Source organism: Ips typographus, linkage group LG4, assembly GCF_016097725.1.
Source record: "Ips typographus isolate SLU linkage group LG4, UJ_Ityp_2.0, whole genome shotgun sequence".
NCBI lineage: Eukaryota > Metazoa > Arthropoda > Insecta > Coleoptera > Curculionidae > Ips > Ips typographus.
The window spans coordinates 11,893,256-11,911,488 of NC_138425.1; the positions used below are offsets into that span (position 1 = coordinate 11,893,256).

Below are 18,233 nucleotides of genomic sequence, written 5' to 3' on the forward strand. Positions count from 1 at the left end.
ATTTTATTATACTTATTATATCGTCGATAGGTCCTACTTGTTTGTGTTAATACCCTATTATACATCTGCAAATTTTTTTTTGTTTTTATTCAAGCCAAAAAAAAAAGTTCCTGCCACAATTGTTAGAAAATTTGCAGCCTTCATCACTTTAATAACAAAATTATAAATAAAATACCAAACTAGTCAAATGGCAGTCCTAATTATTTTTTGTTTGGTTTGCTAGAAAGGGAATTTGACGTGTTAATTTCTAACTTAAAACATAATATTTTACAGACTGTTAAAAAAATTCGTCTTTCTCATCACTCTAACAGTCAGTCATTAATTATAATGTTATACGTGGAACATTTTAAACATCCAACCTATTTTGTTTAACATTTAACGGTTTGAAACTTCTTACATATTTAAGGCTTTCTCCCAAGAGGCTAGCACGCCTCTCCTAAAATATTTCGAATACATACACCCCAACGGTCCATAATTTAAATCAAAATGTCCCTCTTGCCGTCCATAAAAGTGAACAGTCACAATGACGAAAACATTAACCAAAACGCACATAGTGGCTCATGCCATCAACTTTAAGCTTATTTGCCAAATTTACTTTATACCCTCAGGCTGTGGAAACGACTTTGACCTAGTTTTCACAATGATCATTCTTGTATCTTCAAGATAAAGAAGTTTTAGGATTTAGCAACAAAATGTAGTTTCTCAACAGTTTTTTGGAATCACATTAGATTCAGTTTTTTACCTTTAAATTCCCGGCTTTCATTGTCTGTTAGAAAGTTGTTCATTAGCAGCTCACATTGTTCCAGCAAGCTAATTAAGTCTCGTTTCGACACAATCTTTGTCATGCTTATTTATCTTTGGCCCTTTAAATTGAAGTTGCGACTGTTAAGTTTGTCTTTTAGTGAAAAAAACTGACGGAGTCGCGATCGATTGAGCGCGTCCCAGGCTAAAGGGTCAGCGAGCTTCTGCCATTATTCCGGAAATACATTACTAACAGATGCGTCCCGATTTATCTATTGTTTTGCCGTAGCTCTAAAACGAGCGAAATAAAAACAGTTTTTTTCGCGTTGTCTCCAAACCCCGGAGATTAATGAACGAGGTAGAAAAGGTTTTTACAACGTGTTAAGGGCAAAGAATGATTCTCACCGGAGTTTTGTTGGATTACAGAATGTTTCAAAAAAGTAGACGAATTTGCTTGAAATCATAAATTGTTTACAAAATGATGATAACTGTGAAGACACAAAAATGATTAATATGTCATTTTTACATATAATTCTGGGATTCAAAACTATGTAAAACAATTTCTGATTTGTTCCATAATTTATTGAGCAATTTAACAGGAATGCAAGCATTAAAAAGATACAACAAATATGATCAAACCAAAAATATTCTAGAACGACCTTTTGTGTCCAATGGACTAGGTTTATACTTACTTAGTTAGTTTAAAATTTAACTGTTGGTTTTTTTGTTTTTTAAACACCCTATATATGTGCAATCGTGTTGGCGTTAGCACGAGTTGAAAGAGCAGTGCAAGACAAACATTTTGAGCTTTTGACAGTCATCGAATCCCCAAAAATTGCGGTAATAAGTATTTTTCTAAATTTTGATGCAATTTATAAAAGAAATGAAAAATGTGACTATCTCGGAAACGCTTAGAGTTACGGAAAATTTTCACGAGCAAAAATGCTGAGAATGACTTTCTGCACCTAGTGGAATAGGTTTACACCTTCTTAGAACTGGATAAACGCAGTGATAACTGGCAGAAAGTTAATTTCAAATTTAATTCTTTTTCCATTTGGTTTTATCAATCATGTTATAGTCCCGATAGTGAGTATTAGAGTTTTGCTTAAGCGCTCTTAATTATCATACTGTTTTTTGTTTTATATATATTTTTAAAACTCGCCGCCTTCATCACTTTCATAGTTTTCAGCAATATCTGGATAATTTACACATGTCTATTCCGTAAAAATCTTACACTTTTGCTAATTTACACTGGTCCAAAATTAACACTGTAAATCTAATAATACTACTGTAAATCTTAAATTTAAATAAAAGTCCAGAAATTCAAAGGATTACTACAACATAAAGCGAATTTTCATTATTAAACTTTCCAGTCAACCAATTTTTCCATGGTTGTTACAAAGTGCATTCCGAAAGAGTCTAGGAAGAAACTAGGTAAGTGAAATACGAGTTAATAGTAACTGAGTCAACCTTTTCACGTTTTAGACTCTTTAAAAATTCTTTTTGTAATTGTGTCTTTCTGTGTAATGTGATGTTTCCATCAAATTTTAACCAAAACTGTCCATATAACGGGAAAACTGTCCATATACAAATCAAATTACATGCTCAACCAAACATTTGACGCTACGAAAATCAAATGTAAATTACGCAAACTATTTTCACGATAATTAATATTTGGGGACATCAAATGTGTTAAGTACATAAACACAAATTATTTAACTTGCGACCTTTTAGGTATCATAATAATCTTGTTAGGAAGTTTACCTGTTAAAAAACATTTTGCATTTGCATGCTTATTAAAAATTTAAATATTAAAACTATAATGAAAAGTCTATTAAAACTCGTAATTTCGGTAATTGTTCTACGGGAACCCACCGGGGTTCTCAACTCCGCCGCTTAATCAAAAATCTCTAGGTAAGTGCTTTTCGCCTCGCTGCCGCTTCACAATTTTCCAAATTTACATACCATTGAAATTTTTCGTAATCAGCTTATCTTAAATTGCATCTGCAAACCTTAGATAGACTTTCTTAGCCCTGAAACCTTTATTAGAAATTCCTGAGAGAATATATTTACTTTGCCTGGTGAAGTATCTTATAAAAATATGTCACACATGTGGTGGCATTTAACCCTTCTCCTTAAACTGTAAGCAATATTAACACATTAAGACCAGATGTGACATCCTAATATATTTGCGAAATTTACAACGCTGAAAGGGTGAAATAATGCGAAAATGGATGGAAAACTTGTGGTTTAAATAAGTTGTGAAATCCTCTTATTAGGACTTATTTATGATTTTTATTCGGCATTGCATTGCGCGAGAAAACGCAAACAAGCCAAACTCGTAAAGTACGAAAAGTTTTAATGAGGTTTGATTTCTATAAGATAACTTTTAATTGGTCGGTTATTTTGTCGATTGAATCACAAGCATTCAAAATAAAAGGTAAGTAAGTATGGTAGAAGGAACAGAAAATTCGTTTCATTTAAACTTAATAATGAACATCTTTAATAAACATGAATTAATTAAGGTGATGTTTCAAGATTGCAATTTATGTGAGAAAGTTGAATATTATTTAGGAGTTAATATAATCTACATCTAAGCTCAAAGCTTAAAGCGTAATTAGAAATTTTTGTGTGACAAGGTGACAAGTACGTGGGTGTATTGTAATTTAATTTTTTGTTTGAACCAAAAATACAAACTTTACATTATCTATTTAATTATAATATCTACGAAGGGAATTTGCGTGTGGTAATAAATTTTAGTGGCACGTTTATACTGTAAGAACGGCGCACAGTCAATAACGATACGACCATTATTAAAACATGGGAGTAAGTTAAGTAGATAAAAGTTTGCTAAAACGGCAAATTGAGTATGATTTACGCAGTTTCCAAATCGGAGGGAGGCAAATATTGCAGTTCCGGCCGTTTTGCCCCAGTCTCAAATGCCTCGTAAAATACGATTAACGCAAACTGAGGTCCCTGCACCGAATATACGCAAATCCGGTCCTTATAAATTTAAAACCGTCATTTTTGTTCTTTATATTTTCTATGCCATAGTAGCTAATTTATAATTTTGCGCTGGTGCTGTTACAGAGTAAAAAATGGCGTCCAACATGAAATTCAGCTATAGGCATCCATCAAATGTTAGTGACAGATCCTCGAGTATCGAACAGTCCCGGTTATTAATTAGCGGCAATACGGTAATGTTACGGCTTAATATCGGATCCAGACAGCTGCATGCAAAATCCTTGTTCTTGTTACGCATACAATTTATGTGGGCGTGATTTACTCAAAGTGAAATCCATTTTAGAATGCTGATTAATATGATGAGTAAGTAATCGATTAGTGTGTTAATTCCTCTAATTAACTAATTAAGTTATAAATTGTGATGTACTCACTTTTGGGCATAACTGGAATCCATGTGGTCCAACAGTAATAATTCAAACTGAAAGCACAAACCGTGTAAACCTTCTGTTTGGTGGACAATAACTTCAAATATGGGGGGCAAATCGAGGTGCCCTAGGAGGCCTGCTGTGTTCACGTATCGGCCGGAATAATAACAACAACAAACAGGACCCAGTTAGTGCCAATATTGCCTCCTCAGGACGAGGCAATTCCACATGGCAGTTAATTATCCTATGTTGGCAGTCAGGGTTTGTTAACTCAGTAATATTCATGTTCCCACTGTATTGGCATAATGTATAGGGTGTATTACGGTTATAAAACCTAATATACTTACCCATTTTTACTAGAAGACGGATAGGACAATTTCCATGTTGAACACGTCCTAACTTATTTCGGTAATATTTTAGAAAACCGCATTTTAATGCAAATACACAAGGAAGACGCTGTTTTGTTCGGTAATTGGCTCGAGACGCCTTTCCATTCATATACTTTTTGCGATGAACTTTGAAGTAGATTCAGATGGATTTTCCAGGTTTACGAAAAACCGCTTTGTCTGGAACGGGTAGTCTCAATCGATCCTCTATTGTTCGAAGATTTATTCTATTATAGATAAAGTAAAGGATGTTAACAACAAGAGAACTGGAATTTCTGTTTAGTTACTAGGCTTTCATGGCTAGTCGTTAATAAACCTTCAGCAGAAGATCTATGTTTGTTAGTTTGTTTATACCGGATTAAAAATATTTCTGTATTTATCCATTTATCAAGGGTGAGTTGGCAGCACTGTATGATGTCCTCACTAAAAATTTCATCCTTCTAAGTTGAGTAGTATTGAGGGATGATAACCTAAGTCACTTGAACACTTTTACGAGTCACTTTAGAATCCGGTTTTTTAACCAGTAAGACTACTCATTTTTTTAAGGTGAGTTGGCAACACTGTATGGTATCCTCACTAAAAATTTCATCCTAAGTTGAGTAGTAACTTTCTCTAAGTACGTTTCTCATAAGTCACTTTAAAAAAAATCTTTGTCACCCATACTAGTGAGACTGTCCATTTTTTTAGAGTGACTTGGCAACCCTGTGGGGTATCCTTACTACAAATTCCCTAGATAGAGTAGTAAGACAATAGTTGAGGAAAGATTACCTCAAGGACTTAAGTCACTGGAACTCTTTCATAAGTCAAATTCAAAATATTCTTGTTTTCCACCCATACCAGAGTGTTAATTTTTTTAGTGTGAGATGGCAACATTGTAAAATAACCTCACTAAAAAATTTTAATCCTCTAGGTTGAGTAGTAAAGACGTGGTTAAGGAAACATGACTTAGGTGACCTAAGTCACTGGAACTCTTTCTAAATATTTAAAATTAAAATCTTGATACATTTAAATACTATATTGCATTAAAGAGTAAACACATTTGTATAGATTGAACCATACAGAAATTCACTTTTGTCAAGATAATTACTCCATTAATTCATGTTTTCCTCAAAAAATAATATTCAGCTAGGGGCTACCGTATCAACTGTCAAAATTCAGTTAATAAAGCTCTCAAATACACTCTTTACAAACTGTGTTTTATAGCTTTAATTCCTGTTGAATCCTCTTTGTCAGTTGTCACAGTCGTAGTATGTGCAGTTTTCAGATTGCTGCTTTTTTTTTGACCAACATGTGACTGGTTTAAATTCGATAGCTACTAAGTAACTAACAAAATTCAGTAAAGGGCTAAGAAAAACCAAATTAAACCAAGAGAGAAATATATTCAGAGCCTTCTGATCACATCATGAATCTGTAATACATAATTGCTACAATTTTAAAATAAAATGCTTTATAACTTGGTGTGTTGTTGTGGACAATTTTAAAGTAATTTTATTCAAAAGCAAAGTTTGAGCTCTATTTATATTTCATAAATATTCTAAATGCTTCACTTTACAGAAAAACTAGCCAGGAAATTTACATTCAGTACTCCGTAACGTTATTTTATATCGTGCAATTTTTCGGTTCCCATATCAAAGGAAACTTTTACCAGCTGAACGGACACAAAGTCACTTACGACCTATAGTTTCGGGACTCCGGAGGCAAACATCATAAATATCGAGCGTCTTTTTTGATTGGCGTCCTTTATTCCGTTTCTGGAAAACATGGATATCTCCGTTATATGATTTTTATTTAATGTTTAAGGCGTTCAAATTGGCTCTAAGGAAAGCGACACTTCTCTGGCCATTCATCATTCTCAAACCTCTAGGGCTCTACTTTTTCGTGACGTAAAATTGACCTTTTTCTTTGGAGGGCAATCACTTGATTGAGAACATTCCAGCAATACATAATGAATGCTTTTACCTTAATACAAAATGAGTTTAATCAGGGCTTTTGCTCTACCTTAAGGAGAATTGTTAACTTTAATAAAAAAAGGTTTTTTTTCAGGATATAAAAGAAAAGACTTCTGGTTTTCTGATGAGAAGCTTACATTTTTGACTTCTAAATAATGTACTTTTATCGGCCTTTTGAGAAAATACCCTGAAAATTAGGTTCAGGATAATGTTTAAATATTGAAGAATTATTAGAATGAACAGCCTGGAGCCCTAAAAGCTAATAACAACTGTCTATATGGGGTTTTTCTATAGCCATCCAATAAATTAAACAAATATTTGCTTAAAGCGATCCAGTTTAAATGTAATAAATCACTGCTAAATACATAAAACACGTTTGGAGCAAATAATGAAACTGAACACTTATTATTGATTGTTTGACAAGGCTCCAGAGAAAATGAGAGAACAGTTTTATAATATGCAAATCCTTGTGTTTTCATTTTCGGTTGTAAATCCAAACATTACTCACCAGACTGAATATAAACCCCCCAAATTCCCTTGTTTCCAAAATTTAAAATACTTTTTCTTAGGATTACTTTTATGGCTGTTTATCAAATGTATGTTCTGTACGTTCGTTTTACGACTAGTTGATAATTTTGCTTCTATGAAACTGTCTATTATTAGAATTATCTCAAGTTGATATAGAATTAGCATCGTGGTTTATTATAATCAACTGAATACACATCATATAACTACTGTATGAAAAACTATAACTATTTTTTTAAATCATGGATTAAACCGTGATGGATAATTATCTTTCATAATCATTTCACAGAATGTTACTTTGCAAATAAAACGAAATTCAAAACCTTAATCCTTCTGAACAAAGAAATCCCCTACAAAGACCCTAATCACATTACAAATCAGAATCACCATAAAATAATCGTAAATTTCTCAGACACAGACAAAGTTTTGTATTATTAGCAGCAGGGAGCCTTTTGCCACCTTAAAAATTTGCCATTTTAAGTATCTCGTTCCGTTCTGTACCTGGAAAATGTAAACTTTGGAATAAAACTCATCCAGGCATGTGATTAAACAACTTTAAACGCGAAATTAAAACTTAAACTGAAGAAAGTTAAATGTTGCCTGGAGGCAGGTAATTAGACTTTTCTGTTAATTAGGCTGTTGTTATAGTCGTAATGCACCAGTCAAGTTTCTGATTTATTTAGTTTGGTTTCCTAGAAGCTTTCCACGTATACCTCTCAACCTTAAAGATTTCAATTTCCGTTAAGTGTTTACGGAATAAAACTTTATGCGCAGAAACTAACCGTTAATTCTAGTGTTGGGAAAATCAGCGGAAACATAAACCGTGTTTATGGAGCTCAACAAGTCAGAAAGTTTTTTCATTTAATTAATGGAAAGCAAATTCGCTTCTCGATTGTTTTAGCGTTCCAGTTATTAACTAATTAGTTGAGATGGATAGCGAAAACACTGCGGCTTGTAACTGATTCCCTTAGAACTAACACAACCAGCTGCAAGCCAACTTAATTACGTTTAAGTTCCTTTGTTATCGAAAACTGATTTGCTTATACTGATAACTGGATATTGTTGGTATAAGTCTTTTAACTACTTTACTACAACCTACCCACATCTTTATTTTAGCAACGTTAATTGGATACAATGCATCTCTAGAATTCCAATAAATTCGAATTTATGGTAAACAGTAATCCCCTGGATGTGACCCTATACAATCCAAGCAGTTTGAAAAACAAATATTTTGCCAATTTCCTACAAATCTAGAATTCCCCACTTAATTTGACATTTTACGAAATCACTTTTTTTCGTAGTCATCAATTGTGGTGTCACATAATCTTGAAAAACAATACATCATTAGATACGTTCTTCACACATCTAATCCTTCACTAAGGATTGTGATTAAAAAGCAAAATGATATGGCTTATCTTATCTAGATCGTCCTCCAGATATTTGCAAATTAGACAGCGAAATAAAATATTTGCTCTCCGGTAAACCTCAAGCAAACATAGTGATTCTGGAGCTGGTGTTATTCCCCTACAGTCCAAATGGATGACGACGAGTTTAGTGATTTTGACGACGAGGATTCTTTGCTAGGAGCAGCGGAAAGGTAAGTCTTAAGGTTTCTGGATGAATGCGATAATGTACTTCACTTAAGTAGAAAGCGAAACGTTTAAGTGCAAGCCCCGTAATCAGCTTAAAATAATGCTGATGAGACCCTTTATGCGACGGAGGCAAGCCTGTCATCAAATTGAATACAAAGGAAGTTTTATTTGAAGCGTAAAGCGGAAATTAGGATACACGTTTTAGGCTTTAGCCTGGAATAAAAAAAGTCTTAATGTTATTCTTTGGAATAGCAAATAATAATATCCAATAATAGATAGCTGGGATATATACTTCACTTTTTTAATCAGATTCAGTGCTTTTTTGTTGCATTTTTAACAATACGTTTTACGTTTGAATACGTTTGAATTGATTCCAGTAAAAATACTTTCGCACTAGCTCTTCTTCCAACTTACTTAAACAGGATGAATTTCTGAATTAATCCTACTTTGATTTATTGATTGAAAACTTGAAACAATACAAATTATAGGTTTAAAAGCATTTAAAATAAGGATACTTACAAACCAACAATCTAATCTAACAAAAGGTCAATATGATTTACGACCATGATAATCAAATGTTAATCCCTTAAGTAGACCAATTATAAAAAATCTATTTTTTAAAGGCTTTCAAATTATTTTACGACCATTTTATTACCATTTCTCCTAATTTTAGTATTACAATGAAACCTGATCTTATCTATACGTATGATTTCAAAGCTGTTTTGTTATCAATATGTTTACTTTTCCCCAAATCTTGAAATAATTGATTACTTCACTATAAATAACTATGTCTGCTCAGGATGACTACTACACTAATCAAATATTATTTAACTGAATACATTAATTAACATCAGACAGGGAGAAGAAGTAAAACCATGGGACACTTTTCAAATAATCCATCGAAAACCAGAAGTGGGTTCCACGGTGGAGTACCGTTTTATCGACAATGGTACCAAGTTTCTGAAAGTTGCCACTATTGTAATGGTTTTCGTGGTGGTTCTGGGTTCTGCCGTCGTTTCTAAAGGGGTGCTGTTGTTTATGACGTCGCAAGTTAAGCAAAATGTCACCAGACAGTACTGCAATAAATATCTCGGTAAGTTGTTTTTTTTTTAAACAGTTAAAAGGATACATTTTTTGTACAGATGCTGCAAGACAGTACGAGTTTGTGATGCCAAATATCGAAAGAGCTACATGGATTTGGTTGATAAGTTTTACGTATTTTGTCCCAGAAGCTGCAACACTATTCAGGTAGTTTTAGTCACTCAAACTGTTAGCACTATTGTACCACCTGAAATTCGTAGATCTGTAAGAATTCTTCTATTCAAAACGTTCACATATCCCAACTTTTTTTCGGAGTTCCTTCCTTTATTGCTTACGGAACTTTTACCGCCAATTGGAAGTAGCTTACTGGTATTTAACGTACTGCCTGAGATGGATGTGGTGAAAGGAGCTATGCTAACTAATGCCATGTCTTTTGTTCCGGCTTTAGGTAATAAAGACAAACATTTAAAAATAAGAAATTTCAAAGTTTTGTGAAATTTCAGAGTTGACACTGATACACGGAAATAGAGAGCAAGGTTTCGATTTTGCCTTCGACATTTTGGCACTATCAGCACAACTGTCAGCCTTTGTGGTTTGGCCTTTACTCACTAACGATCCAATTTTCTGGCTAATTCCAGTTTCACTCTTCCTCATATCAGCTGGATGGTGGGAAAACTTTTTATCAGAAACTTCAGCGGTATGTTACAAAATCCTTAAATATTGCAAATCTGGTAAAACTGAAAACTCTTCAGATCGACCTGGTGCGGAAAATGGCAAAATCAAGAAAAGAGTTCCCAAACAGCAAATACTTTTGTTATGCCTTTATTGCACCCATTAAATGTATTCTTTTCTTCGGGACTTTGTTAATAAGTCTTTACATACGAGAAGGGGATTTTACGTTTTTGTTTACCAACATGGAGTCGATTTTTAGTGATCACAATCTAACAGTATCTGAGGTAAGTTAAAATACCTATGCAATTTATAAATCTTCAAGAAAGATTCTTAAAATTCCAATTTGGCTAATCAATAATAATCACTCAAAAATGTCTGATCTTATTTAATATAACACCAATTTTGGGAAAAAAACATTTTATCATAAAAGTAGTATTTCACAATACTAACAAACTCAAACACTCGAATATTTAGGTAGCATCTACAATAACAGGAGCAGGAATAAGTGCCGGTAAAGTTCACACCATAACCAGCGATTTTTCCGGACAACTTATTGTTTGGGGTATTGGAATAGCAGCCACTTACATATGTTATGCTTTTGGAAAGTTTGCCTGCAAAATTATGATTCAAGGTACTATTTTTCCGAACTGAACTCCATGATAGTTAAACAGGAATTTTTAGCTGCAAGTTTTGCCTTACCTATCAGTTTGGTGGTACCAGTACTCATTTCTGGTTTGGTGATATTTTGCGGTTACTACGCTAAAAGTACTTGCATCTACGACGGAACCATTCCGCTTTATCTGTTTTTCAATTCACCACCTCTGGTTTATTTAAGCGATTTTGTTGGTGGGCAACACATTTGGTTGTGGTTGTTTTGGTTGCTTTCTCAGGTTAGTCCAGTAATTTCCTAGTACTTACACTGTACTAAAAGAGCCTACTGACAGATTTGGATCACCAGACACATTTGGGTCAATAAGAACTCCAAACTGGCCACAACTGAAAAACTTTTTATGAGACCAATGTTCGACGCGTTTCTTATCGACCAATCAATAGCCATGAACCGAAGGAATGTGGTTGATAGGTTGATGAAAGATGATGGTAATGAACGTAAATAGCAGCAGCTTCGTTATTTAAATGACAATCTTCCTACAGCTAAAGACGTACATGAAAAAAGTTTGTTAAACATCGATGAAGACAAGATTACCAGAATATTTGCTTGCGCAACCATGTGGCACGAGACCCCAGAAGAAATGATAGAGTTTTTGAAGTCAATTTTCAGAATGGACGAAGACCAAGCCGCTCATAGAATTGTAAAACAATACCTAGACTACCCGGATGAAGGTTATTATGAATGGGAAAGTAGGTTGAAGAAACTCTATTTGTGAATCTATTAATAACCTGGAGATATCTGTTTAGCACACATCTTCTTCGACGATGCTTTCCTCAGAAAATCAAAAGACGACAACGATCCTACTCTAAACACTTACGTTCAAGATTTGATTGCGGTTATTGGGGATGCTGCCTCAGAAGTACATAAAACCACCGGTAATCAATAGTAAAACAAAACTGACAAAATGAGAGAAAGAACTTTTGATGGTTTTAGTGAGAATACGTCCTCCTGTGATTTATCCAACTCCTTACGGGGGTCGTTTAATTTGGACGTTACCAGGAAAAACCAAAATGATTTGTCACCTCAAGGATAAAGCTAAAATTAGAGCCAAAAAGCGATGGTCTCAAGTTATGTACATGTACTATTTACTCGGTCACAAGTAAGTGATTCATCTGCTATTTTTAGAAAATCTATTTATTATATGATTTTTCCAGGATAGTTGATAACGACGAATACAATGAAATTAGAGTTTCCAACCGTTCTAAAAACACTTACCTTCTTGCCTTGGATGGGGACATTGATTTCCAACCTGAAGCCGTTCATCTGCTGGTTCAATACATGAAGAAAAAAGACAATTTAGGGGCTGCTTGCGGCCGTATCCATCCAGTTGGTAGGATTAATCAAGCAACTTGTACTGTGTTAATAATAATTTGTGGATTTAGGTTCAGGAGCAATGTCGTGGTATCAAATTTTCGAATATGCGGTAGGGCATTGGATGCAAAAGGCCACTGAACACATTATAGGTTGTGTACTTTGTTCCCCTGGCTGTTTTTCCTTGTTTAGGGCTAGCGCCCTTATGGATCACAATGTTATGGCCCGATACACTACTAGAGCTACTGAAGCTCGGCATTACGTGCAGTATGATCAAGGTTTTCTTTATTTTACTATCTGCATACGATATTTTGACCAAAAGATATTTCAGGCGAAGATAGGTGGTTGTGTACTTTACTGCTGCAAAGAGGGTATAGAGTTGAGTATTCAGCAGCCTCTGACGCCTACACTCATTGCCCAGAAGGATTCAACGAGTTTTACAATCAAAGAAGAAGATGGATGCCTTCGACTATGGCTAATATCATGGATTTACTAGAAGACTCATCCCATATCAAGCGTGTCAATGATGATATTTCTACTCCCTATATTTGGTACCAGGTTAGTTTTATTGTTACTAATTTTGGTTCCAATACTCGATGAAACAAATTTCAGACCGTTCTAATGATCGGTACAGTAATTGGTCCAGGAACAATATTCTTGATGTTGGTGGGTGCCTTTGTCACTGTCTTCAACTTGTCTCAATACTCAGCTTTATGGTGGAATGTAGGCCCCATTTTATTGTTCGTCCTGACTTGTGTATTTTGTAAATCTGATACTCAAGTAAGTTACCCATAGTAAATGAAAAAAACAGTTTTCTTATTTCACTGTAAAACAGTTAACTATGGCCGCAATTATCAGTGGTTTATATGGTTTGATAATGTTGATGGTACTAATTGGTGTGGCGATGCAAATCCATGAAGACGGAATTCTGGCACCTTCATCTCTTTTCTTCTTCATCATGATGGGTATTTATTAACTTTCTCATTGGATTATTGAACCTTACTACCCCTCACTTTTAGGGGAGTACATAATAGCAGGCATAATCCATCCCAAAGAGTTCTACTGCCTGAAATACGGCATCATCTACCTGATCACCGTACCCAGTATGTACATGTTGTTGGTCATTTACTCAGTTTTCAACATGAACAACGTCAGTTGGGGTACCCGAGAGGTTACCGTACTGCCCAAACCTGCTGCTGGTGTAAGTTCGATTTACTTAATATTAGTTTAAATGCTAAATATTCAGTTAACAGGACACAACACCTCAAAAACCAGTGAAGAAAAAATCGTATGTGGAGAAGGCCATGAGCAGCATAAAACAGTTCTTTATGTCTTGTAAATCGGACCCAAAACACTTAATGATGATCAGTAACTCTCTACTGACAATCCAGGAGAAAGTTGATTATATTGAGCATAAAGTGGACGATTTAGAACGTATAACTTTAGATCCTGAATTTGAAATGGCTAAAAAGTCGAGTGGAAAGAAAAAGGCGACCATAGTAGAAGGTATGTCGCTAAATTGTCTACAGAGTGGTCCTGATCTGAATTGACAAAACTATTTTTTTTCAAAACAGGTTCTAAGGCTAGAACTAGAATGTCTTCTATACACTCACGACCATCCGCCATTAGAAAGTCAACTCTAGAAAAACCGTCAACTAGTTTTGGAGGTGGTGATTTCGACGACCTCGACGAAGAAGAGTCAATTGGAACCCCTTCAGATGACTTACAGAACAACAGCTGGTTTTACGATGGGGAGTTGATCAGGGGTAACGTGACTTTCTTAGACAAACGAGAAGAAACATTCTGGAAGGAACTGCTGGACAAATACTTGCATCCAGTTGAAGATGATAAAGTTCGTGTAGATTTTCTATTAATTTTGTTTTGTAAGGTAACCTGAAATGTTGTAGGAAAAAGTGGCTAAAGATCTAAAAGACTTGAGGGACAAAATGGCGATGAGCTTCTTTGCCTTGAATATCATTTATGTTGTGGTGGTGTTCTTGTTGACTTTGAAAAAAGATATTCTACATTTGCAGTGGCCTTTTAACCCTACGGTGAATTTCACCTACACAACTACAGTGAACGCCAATCAAGTAAGCTACATTTAAATTCTTGTAATACTACCTATATAGATTATGCATTAAATTTTCAGATTACGGTGCAACAAACCTACTTGGAGCTAGAACCTATTGGATTTGTGTTTTTGATTTTCTTCTTTCTTCTGATGGGTATCCAGTTTACAGCTATGATGCTGCACAGGTTTGGTACTTTTGCTCATATAATGGCCAATACTGATATTGATATTAGCAACGCTAAGGTAAGAATTGTGAAGATCATCATCATAGATAATGTTTATTAATTATAATACAGATTGAAGACTTGACTGAAGATGAAATACTGGAAAAAGATCCCTTGAAACTATTTAGACAATTGGTGAAACTCAGGGGTGTAAACGGAGATGACGAGAAAGATGAAGAAGTGGATGCGCACGTATCTAGAAGAAAAACTGTCATGGGCCTGGCGAAAAATAAGGAAAAGAAGAAGGCGGTAATTAACGATTTGGATTCAGCTTTTGCAACCCGAATGGCTAAACTTCGACGTGGGGAAGAAAGTGAGTTTTCTAACAATTTTTTTATCACAACTTGTACAATCTGAATGTTACAGCGGACGTAGCTGTTCCAAGAAAAACTGTTGCGGCCATCCAACGTAGACGCACCACTATAATGAGGAAATCCCAGATGCGTCCATTTGATCCCATCGCATTAAGAAGTTTCCCCGACGATATGAATGAAACAGGTTCACTAGGTCAGCAATATGATAATCCAGCTTTTGAAGAAGACATTGCACAAGCCTGACCAAAATCTATAATAATAATAACTGTACTTGTAATAAAATATAATATATTTTTGTTAACTTAATATTTGTTAACCTAGTGAAAATGGAATTTGATAAACAATACTATATTCCATTGCACTTTTCATTAAACACATCAGCTACTTGGCTTTTGGCCAAATAGTCGCGCACCAGGGCGCAGCTTTCCTTAGTGACGTAGTCGTCTTCGAGAAGGTAGTTCATTATCTCGGTGATGGTGATCAGAGATTGTACTTGGATGCCTCTTTTGGCAACCTTTTCAACGGCACCCTGCTGTCTGTCACATATCACCACAACTTGTGAACATTTCAAGCCTAAAAATTTGTATTATTTAGCAAAAACGACTTGTTAGATCTCGATTTGTTGGTGACCAAAGTGTGCATAATGTAGAAAATGGGAAAAGTTGGTTAATAAAAATTAGGATTTTTAATCAAATTGCATAAAAAATGCCAGTCCTTAGACTAGTAATTATTTTATGTTAATAGGACTTTCTGCAAAACCGTAAGAGCTACATATTCTCTGAGGTTTTTCCAATTTTCTTTAGAAACAGGGAATAAGTTTCATATATTATTTTGTATTATTGTTCTGTAGCTCTTACGGTTACCGAGATTCCAATACATGTAGAAACAATTTGAGACACACTGTCTGTTCAAAATTATTTTTTTGATAAAAGAATTTTTTAAAGCAAAGCTTTCAAAGTGGTCTTTCTACTTGAAATATTGCAAAACTACATGTCCTGTTTACATCAGATTTGTTCTTGAAAATATCTTGACAAGTAAATGAATCATGTATGTGTTCCTGCAGAAAAAAATTGTTATCTTTTATCTACCATCATGTTACTCTAGTGTGAGAATACAATCTGACAGTCTTCCAAGTAGTTAACTTTCAAGTTAACTTAAAAAAAAAATAGTAATTCATCATTTTTGACACACACTTTAGAATTTCACAATGATTATACCTGCTTTAACTAAATCATCTACAGTCTCCAGAATACTATCCCCAAACATAATCACGTCATCAATGAGAATACAAGTATCTCCCTTTTCCCAAACACCCTCAATCAGTTCTCTGGTTCCATAACTTTTGGCAGCTTTCCGTTTCATAATCATAGGAATATTGGTGTGAACCGCCACCAATGTGGTGACTGGCAATGCAGTTATTGGTACCCCACATACTACGGTTCTGGTTGGGGACGTTTCGGTTTTTTGGTTCTCTCTGATCAGTTCTTGCACCCGTTGACTCAATAAAATTGACAAGTCTTTCTGGAAGCATTATTGCGCATTTAAACACGTGGACTTGTAGTAAACAAAACTTACCAATAAAGTGGGGTAACTCACTATCACTCTAAGATCAAAATACACCGGGGTCACTGCACCGCTCTGTGTTGTGAAACTACCAAATTTAATGGCATTGGCTTTGAAAAGTCGTACCGCTATATCTTTTAAGGTTAGGTTTGGTTCAGTCATGCTGGTACCGCGTTCTACTGGTGTGACATTGAAATTACTCGACGTTAATACAATGATTTAAGATTTAAGCTAAGCGCGCGGTTTTAGGTCGATAACGCACTAAACACTTATTGACTGATAAAAAAATGCGTAGAATGTCTGTTAGACTGGGCCAGGTAGAATTTTTTGGGTACCACACGATGGTTCTCTCAAAAATTTCTACCATAACATTTGTAATTATAATAATAGTTATTTACATTACTAGTGGGGTATGAGCATTTTTATAGTCACGAGTGGGAGTGTTGCCACGACGAGGTCGTAGACCGAGTTGTGGTGATCACACGAGTACGTTAATTTGCCATACCCCACGGGTGATGTACAACATTTTATCTACGACCATCAGAAGCAGCGTAAAGTAAGAAAAAAATTCATATTTTGTGCAATGTGAACTATTTAGGAACGTCTCGTATATGCTTGCTACGGGTAGTTATTTGTTACCCTTAAATTTTGTCATCTACGCTGTACTGTTTTGGTGTTGTTGCTATGGTGGCCATTTGTTTCCACATATCACTTAAGCGACAATTTAACAGTGTCAGTCACATATTTTTAAAAGTGCATTTCGTTATGAACATGTCTGAAGAACTTCCGTCAGATATTGAAGAAGCTGCCGCAAACGTGGTATCTGGCTTGTTGCCTGCCAAGTCAAAGGAGAAATATGAAAAAATGTATCAAAGTTATGTTTAAATTCAATAAACAATTACAGCAGAAATTTTCATTTAAAGTTGTTTTATCGCACTAGTGCGATAAAATCGATTATTATCGCACTAGTGCGGTAAAATCGCTCATTACGTAACTCAAAATGAGCTATGTAATGAATGATTACCATGCTAGGAGTAGATAAAAATAATTATGTTATTAACCCTGTACCTAGAATAATTGAAAATTACTGCAAGACTGTAGGTAGATAGGTCAGCCTTGAGCTGACAAGCTAAATTGTTTATACGTATATTAATGCAATTAGAGTTTTATTATCAACAATGACACAAAATACGAGGACATAGTTGATGAAAATAATTTGTTTTTTAGCGGTTATTTCAACACACACACACATGAAATTCTATCAAACTGAAAATGCTGTAATTACAAGATATACAGGGTAATTCAAATTTGACCCTCACCATTGGGATCTCAGAAACCATAAGAGATACGAGAAAGTTTAAATTGGGGCAAAGTTGCGCAGTTTAAAGCTCAACCAAATGCTGTTTTAAAATTTTTGATTTTCCGAGTACTTCCGAAGATATCCGAAAAAAACTGAAAATTTGATTTTTTGTTTTTATTTATTTCTAACCTTATTTGAAGAGATATCCCAAAACTAAAAGCATCTTTTCATTGCCACTTTTTCCTAGCTATTCGATGATGGATTCAAATTTGCCACACGACGTTTCGTTTTCTGTCAGTCATCATCAACTTTATTTTTTCTTATGGGCGCCATATTGGAATTTTAGCCCACCAAATAGTACGTTTTATTCTGATTTTAGTGATGTATAATAACTTATGATTTGCTTCATAAATAACAAAATAATTCAATAAAAACTATTTTTACTTAGTTATTGGCTTTGAGTTAATGGGCCGTTTTAAAAAATG

The 18,233-nt window shown here is 34.7% G+C and overlaps 2 protein-coding genes and 1 long non-coding RNA gene across 3 annotated transcripts; 1 reads left to right on the top strand and 2 right to left on the bottom strand.

Annotated features, from left to right (window-relative positions):
- Positions 1 to 2,725: 2,725 nt before the first annotated feature.
- On the bottom strand, positions 2,726 to 7,312 carry LOC145728074 (uncharacterized). The gene is made up of 3 exons (XR_014177989.1): positions 6,974 to 7,312; positions 4,478 to 4,743; positions 2,726 to 4,422 (listed from the first exon to the last, which is right to left on the bottom strand). It is a non-coding gene; the product is annotated as an uncharacterized LOC145728074 (long non-coding RNA).
- A 1,114-nt stretch (positions 7,313 to 8,426) lies between these two features.
- LOC145728459 (chitin synthase chs-2-like) lies at positions 8,427 to 15,239 on the top strand. The gene is made up of 24 exons (XM_081978712.1): positions 8,427 to 8,587; positions 9,437 to 9,675; positions 9,725 to 9,830; positions 9,884 to 10,071; positions 10,127 to 10,320; positions 10,376 to 10,579; positions 10,770 to 10,926; positions 10,977 to 11,185; positions 11,240 to 11,393; positions 11,448 to 11,654; positions 11,712 to 11,840; positions 11,899 to 12,064; positions 12,120 to 12,295; positions 12,348 to 12,554; positions 12,608 to 12,834; positions 12,889 to 13,056; positions 13,112 to 13,241; positions 13,296 to 13,477; positions 13,530 to 13,782; positions 13,851 to 14,128; positions 14,184 to 14,366; positions 14,426 to 14,590; positions 14,644 to 14,884; positions 14,938 to 15,239. Exons 1-24 carry the CDS (start codon positions 8,526 to 8,528, stop codon positions 15,126 to 15,128), a joined length of 4,416 nt encoding a protein of 1,471 aa, XP_081834838.1. The 5' UTR covers positions 8,427 to 8,525; the 3' UTR covers positions 15,129 to 15,239.
- On the bottom strand, positions 15,157 to 16,790 carry LOC145728466 (uridine 5'-monophosphate synthase-like). The gene is made up of 3 exons (XM_081978719.1): positions 16,461 to 16,790; positions 16,103 to 16,406; positions 15,157 to 15,458 (listed from the first exon to the last, which is right to left on the bottom strand). The coding sequence occupies exons 1-3, from the start codon at positions 16,608 to 16,610 to the stop codon at positions 15,232 to 15,234; spliced, it is 681 nt and encodes a 226-aa protein (XP_081834845.1). The 5' UTR covers positions 16,611 to 16,790; the 3' UTR covers positions 15,157 to 15,231.
- Positions 16,791 to 18,233: the final 1,443 nt, after the last annotated feature.